At 42.9% G+C, this 15,894-nt stretch overlaps 1 protein-coding gene across 1 annotated transcript in view; it reads right to left on the bottom strand.

The window, feature by feature from the left end:
- The window catches only part of LOC126152586 (dehydrogenase/reductase SDR family member 11-like), a 38,409-nt gene extending 23,250 nt beyond the window's left edge, over positions 1–15,159 (bottom strand). Inside the window, exons 1-3 of the mRNA XM_049916016.1 lie at positions 14,974–15,159; positions 6,997–7,159; positions 1,853–1,982 (exon numbers count right to left, since the gene is read on the bottom strand). Coding sequence (XP_049771973.1) covers positions 1,853–1,982; positions 6,997–7,159; positions 14,974–15,159 — 479 coding nt within the window. The remainder of the gene's footprint in view (positions 1–1,852; positions 1,983–6,996; positions 7,160–14,973) is intronic.
- Positions 15,160–15,894: the final 735 nt, after the last annotated feature.

Genomic DNA, 15,894 nt, shown 5'->3' with positions numbered 1-15,894 from the left:
GTACTGAGACTATGTTTGTTAGTGTTTCAGAGCAGATATCTCAATCATCCAGACTGTTGCCCTTGAAACTATCGGAAAGGCTGCAGCGCCTCTTCAGAAAGCACACGTTTGTCTGGCTTCTCCCTAGATCCCCTTTCGTTACGGTGCACATAGGATGCGTTTGTACACTACGTCTCACTGGTTACTTCTTAAATGCCAGCCGGTTCATTGTTACAAGACGAATCTTAGTTAAAAGATGTCTCTTCTTTTCATCAAATATATCTTTTTTAGTCAGAGATGTACGATTTAGTTGATTGTTTGTTAAAGGTGCATGCTTGTACAATGTATACTTAAATATTCCATCATTTGTAAGGAAATGAGAAGAAGGGACAGGTCGGAGCAGTTAAGGGCTTAAAACATGATAAAAAAGTATCTTAGATTCCACCTAATTTAGTGCTGCAGAGGAAAATGCATGATACTGCTAAAGTATTCGGTAAATTTTGCCACATGGCTGTCAATAAAACAACGTATTTTAAAAAATGAAACAATCATATAAAAACAAAATAATAATTTCACGTTGAAACCGACATGCTTTTATAGATTTTCGAGAATGATTTCGAATCAGTTGATCAAAATAAATTACGAACAATAATGAGTGACAGTGACTATCCAAAACACCCTCTAAGGGCAATGTAAAGCTTATATCGTGAAACAATTACAGTGATAAAATAACATAACAGATGAGATAAAAACCAACCAAAGTGTGAGGCAATGGTGTTCTCTCTCATCCAGTCGTTTATAGCATGTTGACAATATTCTTGAAAGTTGGAAATCTCATAACTGTCCAGCAATTAACTTACATTAACACACTAATGTAAGTGGATGAGTATTTACAGATGACGATGTAAAAATACAAAATGTGAAGGTGACCTCCAGTTAGCAGTACAATGCCTACACCAAATATGCACACAATACTGTCTTAAAATTTCATTAACAACGCCAAAGTTATGGCCTTTAAATATAAATACACAGTGGTGTGGTCTATGGTAGTAATTAACAACTAAATAACTGAATCGGTGACACGTTTTAAACATGCGTGCTGTGACTCGCTTTATGTTTATGATCATGATGTAGATGAAACACAAATTTCAAGCGATATGTCGGACAATAACCGGAACTACAAAACACGAAAAACACAAAAAATTATTATTTTTTTACTGTGACAATACCTTTACTGTCGAAAGAAGCGACTGTTAAAGAAAAAGAAACACGACAGCAAAATACAAGCTGCCAATATGAGATTCTTGAGAAAAGTGAAGGCCTGCTCAGGAAGAGATATGGTTAAAAATGAAAACGTTCGAATTGAGGTGTTTGCGATTTCTGTTAATGAGGAAATAATTGAATACAGAGGTGATGGGTTGAAATTAGCTTGTAAACAGAATGAGAAGTGTCAGACTACCCAAAGTCTGAATTACTACCTGTAAGGAAGGAAAGCGACTGGTCGACCTAGGAAACAATAGACATAAATGTGAGAATGTCGCAGAAATCATATGTCTAACCCCTGCCTGTAAGGGGATGACGAACGAGACACACTGTATGTAGAAATGGAAATGTTTGGTAAGAGCCTATGCGACCAAACGTCTGAGGTCATCGGTCCCTAAGCTTACGCAGTACTTAATCTAACCAACTTACGCTAAGGACAACACACACACACACACCAATGCCCGAGGGAGGACTGGAACCTCCGACGGAGGTGAGCCGCGCGGTCCGTGACAATACGCCTAAGACCGCGCGGCTACCCCGCGCGGCTGTATGTAGACCACAATGAGACCAATAAGGTAAACATCCTGCACTGTTAGACGTAGCTGCCTACCTGCTGATGTGAATAATGACGCCGTCGTCGACGCCCCTGTTCAGCATGTCCTGCACGGCCTCCCTGGTACAGATGCTCAAGCCAAGCACGTTTACGTCCAGAATGCGCTTCCAGTCTTCTGTTTTACCAGCTGTTAAAAAATGTAGTTAGTGAGTGCTGAGTGTTTATAAAGCAACTACAAAGCTACACTAAAATGTCGTAGAGAAACCACTTCAAAAGCGACGGTACTTTGACTTAGAAGAGGTCACAGTTTGTGACCAGGTTAAAGAATCTTCCTGGCACTCGCAGCGCCACTGATCAAGGATGGCCATTGGTCAGGTTTACAACTGTCTGCTCGCGAGTTCAGTGAATAGTTCAGTGGCGTTCAGTGAATAGTTCAACACTTTTCTTCAGAAAGCGGGATGGGTTTATTCAGGATTCCAATACATCATACTACCCGTCACTCTTTTGGCTACAAAATCCTATTTTTAAACATTATCCCCGTTTATTGAGACGGTCTTACGCCACCTAACTGGAAGGGACTGTTTTCCTGCATGTTACCATTCTACTAGTGGAGGTGGGAACCAGCGTCTTACTGCATCAGTAATCGCCATCATCCACATATTGCTTCCCGCGGAGTGAGGAGTCGATTGTGCCACAGATGGAAGTCGGAAGGTGCAAGATCGAGGTAGTAGGGTGGATGACGAAGAACAGTCCAATGAAGTTTTGCGAGCTCTGAAACACCCCCTTAGAACAATTTTATAAATGACAGTGCTGGAAAACTTCTACGTTATTTGATTTTCAAACAGCTGAGCAAAACTGAACGTACTCAGACATTTCTATCTTTACTTATTCTGATCAACACTAAACTGACACACAATATTTTTTTTTGTTTTTTAGCGCAACGCAATCTGACTTTCAATTATGCCTACAAAAGAACGGCCCTGACTAACAATAACCTATACCTCTCATGAATCACTAACGTCACAAAAATCTTCGTTAATCAAACTATTGCATTACAGCGAGTGCCAATACTGTCAGCTAAATAAAAGATTCTAACTACTGAAAGCACTAACTACTGATAGGTATAGTTAGCAAATGAAAGGTTTTGATGAAGAACAAACAATGTATTTACCTTAATAGTGTTCAAATGTCAGTTCATCACATACAATCTTACAACTTTCCTTTTTCTGACGGACACACGTCTACATCGTCCGCTCTCGAAACTCTGCCATCTCTCTCCCCATATCCACCACTGCTGACGGCTCACCTCCAACTGCGCAACGCTACGCGCTGTTCACATCCAATTGCCCAACACTACACAAGCGAATATTCCAACAATGAATCGAACCAGCCACAGACTGCACGCAGCACAGTCATTGATTTTCATACAGAGTGCTACGTGGCGCTACCAACATAAAACCTAAACAGCCTACTTACAGCTCCTCTCGGTTGCATAATCTTGTGTGAGGCCTTTGGTTGCCATGGATAAGGGGAAGTTAGTTTGCATTTTTTTGGTGACGTACACGCTGAAGTCATTTCTTCAATTTCCTGAGCGTAGCACAGTAGAACGTTGCACCATTAGAGAAGACGCCGAAGAGGATAACCCTTTGAGACTCCCAGAAGGCCGTCGCCGTGACTTTACCGGTTGATGGTGGGCTTTGAACTTTTTCTTCGGGGGAGAGATGGTATGGCACCACTCCGTGGATTGCCGTTTTGTTTCCGGTTCGAAGTGATGAACCAATGTGTCGTCGGCTGTGACGATGTTTGACAAAAAGTGCTACGATCAACCTCGTAACGCACAAACAATTCCGCATAGAAGGTCGTTCGTTGCTCTTTATGGTCTTCTGTTAGGCAATGAGGAAACCAGCGGGAAGACACCTTTTGTGGTGTCACCGCCAGACACCACACTTGCTAGGTGGTAGCCTTTAAATCGGCCGCGGTCCGTTGGTATACGTCGGACCCGCGTGTGGCCACTGTCAGTGATTGCAGACCGAGCGCCGCCACACGGCAGGTCTAGAGACACTTTCTAGCACGCGCCCCAGTTGTACAGTCGACTTTGCTAGCGAAGCTACACTGACAAATACGCTCTCATTTGCCGAGACGATAGTTAGCATAGCCTTCAGCTACGTCATTTGCTACGACCTAGCAAGGCGCCATGACCAGTTTATATTGAGATTAGATAATGTATAAACAAGAGCGATGTTCTCCAATTATGGATTAAAGTTAAGTATTCCAGAAGCTATGTACTATTTTTGGCTACTATAATTCCTTGTCATTTTCCAGACCTCACGCCAGCCCGCGTGAGCTAAGCGCGTGCATTTCGGCCTCCTCTAGCAACACGGTGTTGGCTCTTCTGCCAACACAATACCTTCGAGTACCCCAACTGGTGGACGAGTGTGTCAGCAGTACCAACAGAGACTACAAGCTGAACAGTGACGTGTTTGTGAACCGTCGTCACCTCGAATGAGAGTGTCTGCACGTTCCACCACTGCGTATGTCACAGATGTGTGCAGCCGGCCGGCCGGCGGAGATCGGAATTGGTGCTGACATCTCCTGGTAGTTAGCAAAACTTCAGAGGGACTCAATTTCAAATTATCATATAGTCACTCTGATTCACGTTCTGAGGTAAATGACTTGATGACTCCTTCTGAAATAACATATTCGACTCTCCCAAACATCACAGTACAACTGAGATTCAGCTGTACGAGTTGACGTCGACAGTACTTATAAATGTAACTTTTCACAATTTACATGCTGAAATCACGCTCGTAACGAACTGTGTACATTCCCGCGTATTTCAAATATATATTATACAGTGAATATCCGCACTTGTATATTTCTAACTTGTAACTGAAACAAAGATTTAGGATCTCTGGGATGAGTTCGGGAAATATACCGTGTTTTCTGGAATTTTTGCCAGTTTTCTGAGCATACTGTGTGGACTGAAAGGGGTATAGCAGCATGTTCGTGGTCCAAGAGTCACCAGGTAGTGTCTGTAGTGTTTTAAGTGATAAACGATGCTTTATATTATAAGTTATCTGGTGCAAACTGTGCACGATCAAAAGAAAATTATAGTGATCAACAGAAGAGGCAGTATACAGAGTGGTCCATTGATAGTGACCGGGACAAATATCTCACGAAATAAGTTTCAAATACCGGCGCTATAGTTGGCCCGCTAGATGGCGCTGCCATAGGTGAAACGGATATCAACTGCGTTCTTTTAAATAGGAACCCCCATTTTTTATTACATATTGGTGTAGTACGTAAAGAAATATGAATGTTTTAGTTGGACCACTTTTTTCGTTTTGTGATAGATGGCGCTGTAATAGTCACAAACATATGGCTCATAGTTTTAGACGAGCAGTTGGTAACAGGTAGGTGTTTTAAATTAAAATACAGAACGTAGGTACGTTTGAACATTTTATTTCGGTTGTTCCAATGTGATACATGTATCTTTGTGAACTTATCATTTCTGAGAAAGCATGCTGTTAACAGCGAGATTATCTATAAATACCAAATTAATGCAATAAATGCACAAAATGATGTCCGTCAACCTCAATGCATTTGGCAGTATGTGTAACGACATTCCTCTCAACACCGACGTTTCTGAGATTCCCGATTCTCCTCCAATTTGTCTGCTACTGATGTGCGGATTAGCCGTGACAGCAGCTAAAACACCTACCTGGGAATCACCACTTGTTGCAGGTCGTGGCTGACGTTTCACATGTGGCTCAACACTTCCTGTTTCCTTAAATAATGTAACTATCCGGCGAACGGTCCGAACTTGATGTCGTCCAGGATACCAAGCAGCATACATAGCACACGCCCGTTGGGCATTCTGATCACAATAGCCGTACATCAACACGATATCAACCTTTCCGCAATTGGTAAACGGTCCATTTTAACACGGGTAATGTATCACGACGCAAATACCGTCCGCACTGGCGGAATGTTACGTGATACCACGTAATCATACGTTTGTGACTATTACAGGGCCATCTATCACAAAGCGAAAAAGTGGTCCAAATAAAACATTCATATTTCTCTACGCACTACACGAATATGTAATAAAAAATGGGGGTTCCTATTTAAAAAAACGCAGTTGATATCCGTTCGACCTATGGCAGCGCCATCTAGCGGGCCAACTATAGCGCCATCTGGTTTCCCCCTTCAAGCTAGACGAGTTTCGTTTTTTGTAGTTTTTTCGTTTGATGCTCATTTCGTGAGATATTTGGCCCGGTCACTATCACTGGACCACCCTGTAGTTGTTAAGAAACTGCCCTCTAACTCGGGATGACTGAGGTTGCTCCGTCCGGCTAGCTTGATCCATGTTTTCTGTGGTGTTCCTAAATCGTTGCAGGCAAATGCCGAAATGGTTTCTTCAACAAGACGACGGCCACCCCCTCTCCCTTTCTTGTAAAAACATAGATGTTATATGTTTACTTTTAGGTTTACGTTATCCGCCCTCGGTAGCGAAGTGGTCAGCGCGAAAGAATATCAATCCTACGGGCCCTGATTCGATTCCCGGCTGGGTCGGAGATTATCTCCACTCATGGGCTGGGTATTGTGTTGTTCTCATCATCATCATCATTTCATCCCCACCGACGAGCTAGTTGCCGAAGTGGCGTCAAATCGAAAGACTGGTACTCGACGAACGGTCTACCCGACGGGAGTCCCTAGTCACACGACATTTACATTTTTAGCTTTACGTTTTCGTTGTATTGTGATGGCAACTCTTATATTGTTGCGAGATGATCCCTGGATGAATAAATAAATAGACTCTGTTTACTTAGTTAGCGATAGTGCCTTTTGAAATCAAATATAACAGTGAAATTTTGGTGCAGCTGTGATAACAGGTCACAGATCTACGATTGTAATAGCCCTCGATGACTGATACTTAAATACTTAGAGCAGTACTACGTATTTACGGGAATGCATTATAGGAATTGCAAATTTTTTTAAATTATTCATATGACCGGTTTCGGTTCATTCAGAACCATCTTCAGATCTGTAAAAATAATTTACAGATCTGAAGATAATTTACAGATCTGAAGATGGTTCTGAATGAACCGAAACCGGTCATATGAATAATAATAAAAAAATTTGCAATCAAGACGGATTTTAAGTAACATTACATTATAGGAATGATTTTGGATACTTACAAATCAGATCAGCGTCATTGCCAACACCAGCGTTGTTAATCAAGATATCGACACCTTTCAAGTTCTCTTTAACCCATTTGAATGCCGCCAGGATGCTTTCCTCATTGCTGACGTCACACTGAATAGCGTGAAGCTTGCCAGGGGCGTCCTTCAACGCGAGGGCCTGAAATGAAAGCGTAAATTAAGCGCTTAAAAAAAAAAGAAAACACGATTCCAGAACCAAAATCAGTCCACCACTGCACATCACAGCCCCTTGTATGTGAGAGTCAGAAAATGTGTGCGAAATCTCATTAGTCAAATACGTGAAAGGGAAGAAAAACACAGCTGTTATGGAAGAGTAGAGTGGAATAAGAATGTTATGGAAGAATACAAGCGGAGGGACAAGGACGGGAGTTCGATGGTTATATGAACCACGTTATTAAAAAGCTACAAGCCATATGGATCTACATTATTAAGTAAATAGTTACTAGTCTGCAAAATTCAAAGTCGTACAAAAGTGAAAGCTTATTAGGGATGAAATAGATACAGATATTGAATCGAATATTAAATTTTTGGCATGCTCGAATATAGAATTGAATCACCATATATATAACTCTGAAGTGATAAGAAAATTTAGAAAAGATGTTTCACAGCGACGGGAAATAACTGTAGCTCTTTGAGCCTTGGCCAAAATGAGAAACACGTCACAGAAAAAGGGGAGAAACTAAAAATACTGGTAGTAGTGTAGGAAAGCGTAAATTTGTAAGTACCAAGTAGAATGAAACGAAATTCTGAATGACTTGGCGACAAATGTCGCGAAGCTGAAGGGGGCGGAGCTTTATGGAGAGGTAATAGTGCAGCCGGATGCGTTGTAAGAGAAGCAAATTACGTAACGAAACGTTAATAAACTCTTACTGAAATGCAGATGACATACTGGAAGGCAGTAGTTATAGCTGTGCTGCAAATACTAGACAGCCACGTGAACGTCAATATACAGTACTAAGGTATATATATTTATTTTAACTATTAATATTTCTATCGGTACTTTTATTAATGTAAATAGTTTAAGCCCAAAAACTGTTACGTATTACAAGGCTTAAGTTTTTTACACTTAATTTATCAGAGAATAAGTAAACCTACTAAGATGGAGAAAGTTTTTCTAAACATTTCTGGGAACTAACACCATAAAAATTGTGGTTCTTCAAGGATGAACCACATTTCCTTATTAAAATTCAGGATACTTTCCTGCGGATAGTAGCTTCGTCAGAGAAGAATATTAATATTGTTGCTCATATCTCGCATGAATATTGAGATCTGAGATCCTATTATACTTGTCTGGGACACACACGTTGTTACATCCCCCTTTCCGTGAAGCATTAGCCGTTCAGGTCACTGTTCTGAACTTTACTAATCAAATATTCATCGAGGCAGTCACACATGTGCGATGAGTCTCCATATAAAAGCACACTGGTTAGTGATCAACGATGTGAAAATTGCTTCTGAATGTTCCCCGCTAAATTAAGATCGTCGTACTGAGTTCTGTTTTCTAGCATGTCCCCAATGAATTCGCAATTCTGTGATCGTATATTCGGTATACACCCATTTTGTTTAGCGGGGTTCGGTACATAATTGGGTCTACAGAATGTAAACGTGCCACTGTGGTGTACAGGCCGCCGATACGAGCATTGTCATACAGGACATTTGTCGTCCACTTCAAACCGGCTTACAAGAACCTCTAAGCTACAACGCATGAGCACCGCGAGGGATTTTCAATCTCTCGTCTCTCCGCGCATATTTTAGCTGTAGAGAAAAATTAATAGGACCTTTTCGTAAGGAATTTAAAGTAATATAATTTTGTAATAGGACACGTTTTCGCTAAAGGCCGCGAGTTTAGAGTTACTCAAGATAAACATACATAAGTGTCCTTCAAACGAAACCCCACCACCACAGTCGCTTCCACCGGTCAGGATTTTCAGTATGTTGTTCATGACACTCCCTCCTATCAGGGTATAAAAATTTGCGACCACACGAATTAATTCCCATATTCGGCCATTTGTGGTTTTCACTGACTGGCCTATTACGCCACCGGCTTAGTCGTGCGCGTAGGAATTCTAAAATTTATCTTTGTGTGAATTTTACAACGAAACTAGTGTGCCTGTGAAGCTTAAGTTCAGATCAAATTGTAAGTGTAAGTAGTCTGTGGATAACATTCACGAAAGTTTTATTTCTTCCATAATCCTCACGGGAAACTTAAAATCATAAAGTTAACGAAATGGCCATTAAGCCCATGGCTTAATAATAGCTCAGACAATGAACACCAAAAACGAATATGAGAAATAATTCATTCGGTCGCAAGTTTTTGTACAGTGGTCGGAGGGAGTGCCATGAACAACATATTAAAAATCGTAAATACGTGAAGGGGCGGAGTGAGTGAGTGTGTGTGTGTGTGTGTGTGTGTGTGTGTGTTTGTGTGGGCGGGGGGGGGGGTCGCTTATATACGTTTATCCTGAGTAGTTGGAACCGTGTATCTAGAATAACTCGAAAATCGCAGCCTCTAGCGGAAAAGTACTACAATAAATTTCCTAAAAAACACGTCCTATTCATTTTTTCTCTAGGACTATAGTTTCCACGGAGAGAGGGAAGGAATACGGAAAAACTCACATAGCGAACATGTATTGTAACTTAGCTGGCTTTTGTAGACCAATGTGAGGTACGAGGGCGTGCCAAAAATTAATGCCTCCGAATGTTTTATACGAAAACTTTTAAAGTTTTTTAAACGAAAGAAACTTTATTCATATTCTACCTGCTAATTCTTCGTGATATATTCATTTCTCCGCTTAGTCACTCTGACAACGAACGCGTTTCATCCAACGAAAGACGAGTTGGATGAAATCGTCACTGGGGAATGTTTGATTATTTTGAAGGAGTCACTACTTCACCTCTGGTTGCACTGCAGCATCATTATCAAAGCGCGTGCTCGAAGGTATTCTTCAAGTTTTTCAAATAGATCAAAATCGAATGGCGCCAAGTCGTGGGTGCTAGAGATGTCACAGCGCTCGTGTGTGGTCTGGCAATGTAATGCTGAAGGATAGGATTCTCCATGTGTAGGAGAACTCTTCGAATTCGTGATTTCAGTTTACTGTGGTCAGAAACTAGATTGCAAATCACTATTTTTCTCGCACCGACTTAGTTACGTTACACATTACAATGTGAAGAGCTTGAAAACCTTTGCAATGTTATACGCTACAATTCGGAGCTCTCCAGCGATAGAGGATTGCAACTTGTGTAGCGAAGCGGGAATGTCGATCGAGTATTATGAATGACGTACAACACCTCAACCGATATTCAGAACTGAGCAAAAAATTCTGATACATTACTTTCCAGCACACTTTCGTATTTTTCCGACTTGATAGACTACACATGAACTATGTCAAAATGTTTTTCTCGGCTTCCTCTACACCAGCAGTTTACACGAAATGCTATGAGACTGATCTGTTGACCACAATTATCAATTCCGAAATCGTCTTACGTGTTTCGACAGTCCGTCATTTTTAAAAGCTTCAAAATACAAATCAAAGCCGGCATCAAAAGGATTTTTCAATATGTCAAGATTATTCTTCTTTATCCTTTAACCATCACCCCTTCTTTAATTGCGCCATGGCATTTTACAACGTTTGCTATTCACAGAAAACTTCCTTATGGTCGTTATTTTACGTGTGCCAATTCTACACGCATTCCCTTCCCAGACCCTGCCAAACCCTATAATTTTAAGTTTTTTTTATTGCAGTATCTACAGTTACAGCTTATGTTTGCGATACGTATTTCTGTAGGAGTTATCTTTGATTCTAGGAAAAATTGTCACATGTAACGTAATTAAAGGGGAACAAGTTATGTATGGTAGTACAATTGCCAATGAACCATCAGCAGTAATACTGCACTGGTTTCGACATGATTGTGTTTACAATTATGCTTTAGCTACACTGATGTTTCGCGGTTACCGAGTTTCATTTAGGTAAGGCAATCTGGGATGGTTACCAAATGGTTCAAATGGCTCTGAGCACTATGAGACTTAACATCTGAGATCATCAGTCCCCTAGAACTTAGAACTACTTAATCCTAACTAACCTAAGGACATCACACACATCCATGCCCGAGGCAGGATTCGAACCTGCGGACGTAGCGGTCGCGCGGTTCCAGACTGAACCGCCTAGAACCGCTCGGCCACACCGGTCAGCGATGGTTACCATATAATATTTATGGAAGTGATGTAAGAGTTCCAAGAGTGTGCCTTCCCAACTTGTTTGAAATTCCTGTATGTATACGCATTTGGTTCCATTGGTCGAAATAGCAGTACATGGGCGCCACCTATTCTTCATAAGTGAACGTCACATGCCTCAGCTGGTACTTCCAGACTTAGTAAAGTCTTATAAAATGGTATTTATGAATTTTTATTGTAATTTATACGCTCTCAGTAGTCAAAAACTGTTTGTTAATTGAGAGCTGGCGTCCGTACCCTAGCGCCACTCAGCGGGCGCTTCCAGTGTATTATTTTAGACACTGTTTTGTAGAGAAACACATTTTTGCAAAACGTTGTAAAGTGATTTCCATGAAATGTTTACTGGTGAAATTGTTTTATACGGTGTGACGATGAAAATGGCGACCGCTACGGTCGCAGGTTCGAATCCTGCCTCGGGCATGGATGTGTGTGTCGTCCTTAGGTTAGTTGGGTTTAAGTAGTTCTAAGTTCTAGGAGACTGATGACCTCAGATGTTAAGTCCCATAGTGCTCAGAGCCATTTGAACCATTTTTGAACGATGAAAATGTGGTTGTACAGAAACAAATGCAGCATGTACCACCCATCGAGCGCCGCCTATCGGTTTGGTCCACTTGGCTTCCAATTCGTCCCTTCGTAGTTGTCTCGTGGTTGAATATGTTGACGAGATACAATGCATCTAATGAATAGTTTCATATGATTTCAATAACAATGGTAAGCTAGAGAGCCATATCTGCTCATTATACCATGTCTCTAATCCATGATGAATTGTGACATCTTTTCATATCTCTTGATATCAGTTTTGCGTTGTATTTACTAGTCTTTGAAAATGACGGAATGTCGAAATGCGTAAGGCGATTTCGGAAACAATAAAAAGTGTAATCAAGACATCAGAAAGTTATTAAAGTTGCTCTGTACTGTTGTGCTATGTCGTAAACAATTACCATTTACTCCAGGGTCGGCCAAGATTTCGGCTCACGGGCCGTGCCCTGATACGAGTAACGTAGCGCTCAGCATTGCTGTAAACCTTCCCCCACCACCATGGCACTCTGTCTGAGCGCTCGGATGGGGGAGAGAGGGAAGCTGCGAACGCGCCGCTTTTAAATGGCAGTGCAATCATACTGCAGTACGACTTGGTTTTATATTGCACATTTCTCAACAATATATATCAGAAACAGAACAAATTTTCACTTTTAAATAATTATTTTTGTCGCGGTGAAAACATAATACAGTTTTTATCTGTAACAAAATGTCAGCATACAGACAGACGCAGACAATTTAAAAGATTTTTCCTATTCAAGGTACCACGTAATTCTGACTTATTTAGCTTCATAATCGACCAAAGGTCTTTCACACACATATATGTCAACTGAAATACGGTAGCGCACTGATACAACCTCATTATGGAGACTTGGAAACTGTACTTGAGTAAAGCACTGTGGACGTCGTGCACAGTTTTAAAGCAAAAGGAATTGTCATTAAAACGGAAATTACCTTGCAAGCTAATCAGTTACATCTGCACATCTACAGGTTCGCTCTTAACTGAAATGGCAAACAATCTGGAAAGCAGCTCGAAAACAGATGAAAGACTTGTATTGTCCTGGAAACCTTTAGGAAACTATCGTTGTAATCATTTAAGAGCCACAATGAATTCCTCAAACATTGCGTTTCTTTTAATGCCAGTGATCTCAGAGATGTGGGCGGTGTTTTTTTGTTAGAATGTGTTCCTCCTATAACGCGATTTACTTTTTAAATGCACCATCATCAAACCAGGAAGGAGATGTTTCTCACGTTTCAAATTCTTACTGCGGGCAGTGTGCAGTCATGTTCACTTTAAATACGAAGTTTGTAATCCATTCTGGATGTTATAATTTTTGGTTCAAATGGTTCAAATGGCTCTGAGCACTATGGGACTCAACTGCTGTGGACATAAGTCCCCTAGAACTTAGAACTACTTAAACCTAACTAACCTAAGGACAGCACACAACACCCAGCCATCACGAGGCAGAGAAAATCCCTGACCCCGCCGGGAATCGGACCCGGGAACCCGAGAGTGGGAAGCGAGAACGCTACCGCACGACCACGAGATGCGGGCCTTTTGGTTCCTGCACTGTTTTTCCTTCGTAAGTTTGACAATAGCGAGTTGTAAGTCAAAAAATGGGTCCAGGCATGCCCCTTGACTAAAGCAACGTACCACGCAGTAATGCGTAAAGTCTTCATACTCTTCACTCATTTCTACCGAAAACTGTTGCAACTGACAAAAAAAAATGGCTCTGAGCACTATGGGACTTAACATCTATGGTCATCAGTCCCCTAACTAACCTAAGGACATCACGCAACACCCAGTCATCATGAGGCAGAGAAAATCCCTGACCCCGCCGGGAATCGAACCCGGGAACCCGGGCGTGGGAAGCGAGAACGCTACCGCACGACCACGAGCTGCGGACTGCAACTGACAGTGGAAATATGTGTGCAACTTACGAAATTTTACTGCTCGCCCCACCAATTTCTTCACGTGCTGCATGTCTGCAAATTCAGCACGTGCTTCTTGATGTACCGAACATTGAATCCCATATGTCACTCATTGTAATTTCTTACTCTTTTATTGTCAACCAAGTCTCTAAATTCTTTTTGCATGGTATTGTAACATGCCAACGGCCTTACCGCAGTTGTAACACGGGTTCCCGTCAGATCACCGAAGTTAGGCGCTGTCGGGCTGGGCTAGCACTTGGATGGGTGACCATCCGGTCTGCCGAGCGCTCTTGGCAAGCGGGATGCCCTCAGCCCTTTTGAGGCAAACTGAGGAGCTACCTGATTGAGAAGTAGCAGCTCCGGTCTCTTAAACTGACGTACGGCCGGGAGAGCGGTGTGCTGACTACATGCCCCTCCATATCGGCATACAGTGACGCCTGTGGGCTTAGGATGATGACACGGCGGCCGGTCGGTAGCGTTGGGCCTTCCAGGACCTGTTCGGAAGGAGTTTAGTTTAGTATGATATTGTAATATCATTTCAGGCGATTCTACAGTACCCGTCGTTAATGCAGCTACATAATAGGTGTTGAAAACTCTCATCCATATTTCTGTCATTCCCATTCATTTTTAAAAGCTTGTGACGGTAGATCACTAGACTGCCTCTTTTTGTGCAGACATTCACTGGACCTGTGAACGTGCTTCATACCATGAACAAACAGCAAAGGGTAAACAGTGCTGACACGATGATTCTGCCGAGCTGAAGCGAGATGTGCCGACCGAAAAGTACAACATCGCGCTACTAAATGAAATGCCAGCACTGTACCCAGTACTTCCGGGAAGGAAAGAGCAACACCGAGAGCAGCCGACCGTGGCCTGCACGCGTTCCGCACACCCGGACCCCATGAAGTTTGGCACACCGTGATTGGCCCTGCTTTACACTCTGCATTTTAGTTCAAAAATGGTTCAAATGGTTCTGAGCTTAACATCGAGGTCATGAGTCCCCTAGAACTTAGAACTACTTAAACCTAACTAACCTAAGGACATCACACACATCCATGCCCGAGGCAGGATTCGAACCTGCGACCGTAGCGGTCGCTTGGTTCCAGACTGAACTGCCTAGAACCACTCGGCCACAGTGGCCGGCTGCGTTTAGTTGGACGTCCAAATAATTGGAGCGAAGGACAAGCCGCAAACGGTATCTATTTCAGCGCCGTCGCGTACTTGTAGAACGCGAGATGCACTTGGGTGCCTACCTTGACCCTGTCGACCCTCCTGGCTAGCCCTACGACGTTGAGTCCCTTCCTGAGCAGCGCCTGCGTGATGGCCGCTCCTATGCCGGAGCTGGCGCCCGTCACCATGGCGACGCGTCCCGCGTACCTCTCGATGCCCATCGCGGCGCTCTGTTGTCCTCTGTTGCTCTTGGGGCGGCAGAGTCTCATCGCGCCACTCTGCTCTTCTGCACTCTACTCCACAGTACTGACGGCACCACTCTCTCTCTCTCATCTTTTGCTTTCCCCTCTTTGGGGAAGTGTGAGGGGGAGTCTGTAGCCTTTAGGCTTTTACTCCCCTGTGAAAGTGTGTGTGTGATTTTTCTGTAGTTTTTGGTGTCTGTGATTTGTGATGATTGTTGTGAGTGTGTCTGGTACTTGCCTGAGGTGGGCGAGAAGTTTGTTGTTATATGGGGAGGAACAGGATGATGGATTTGGTGTAGGGATTTTCTCTTCGACTTAGTCGTCGAAGATCGTCATAGGGCGCTTGTGCTTATCGCGGGACATGTCATACCGACCTAGGGAGTGGATGAGTGCGTTTCTGGATCTGGAAGAACCCTCATAGAAGGCCCTTGCCAGATCCTGGAAACGCTCTCTCAGGAGTGGGATTTCGGCTGCGGCGTGCAAGTCGTCTGTAGGGAATCCAAGAGGTAAGCGCAGTGCCCTTCTGAGGGCGCGGTTCTGCAGCCTCTGGAGTTTGTCCAGGTGCTGCTTCGCCGCGTATCCCCAGACAGGGCACGCATACTCCATTACTGGCCGGATCAGGGCCTGATACACATTTAATGCTAGTGGGCAGGGAAGGGAGCTTGTTGAGTTCAGGATAGGATATAGGATGGACATTCTGGCGCAGACCTTCCTATGGACTTCGTCTATGTGGGGTTTCCACGTAAGACGAGAGTCCAAGGT

This window comes from Schistocerca cancellata, chromosome 2, assembly GCF_023864275.1.
Source record: "Schistocerca cancellata isolate TAMUIC-IGC-003103 chromosome 2, iqSchCanc2.1, whole genome shotgun sequence".
Lineage (NCBI taxonomy): Eukaryota > Metazoa > Arthropoda > Insecta > Orthoptera > Acrididae > Schistocerca > Schistocerca cancellata.
Note: the sequence above shows the minus strand (reverse complement) of the source record. Positions and strands in the feature narration are given on the sequence as shown.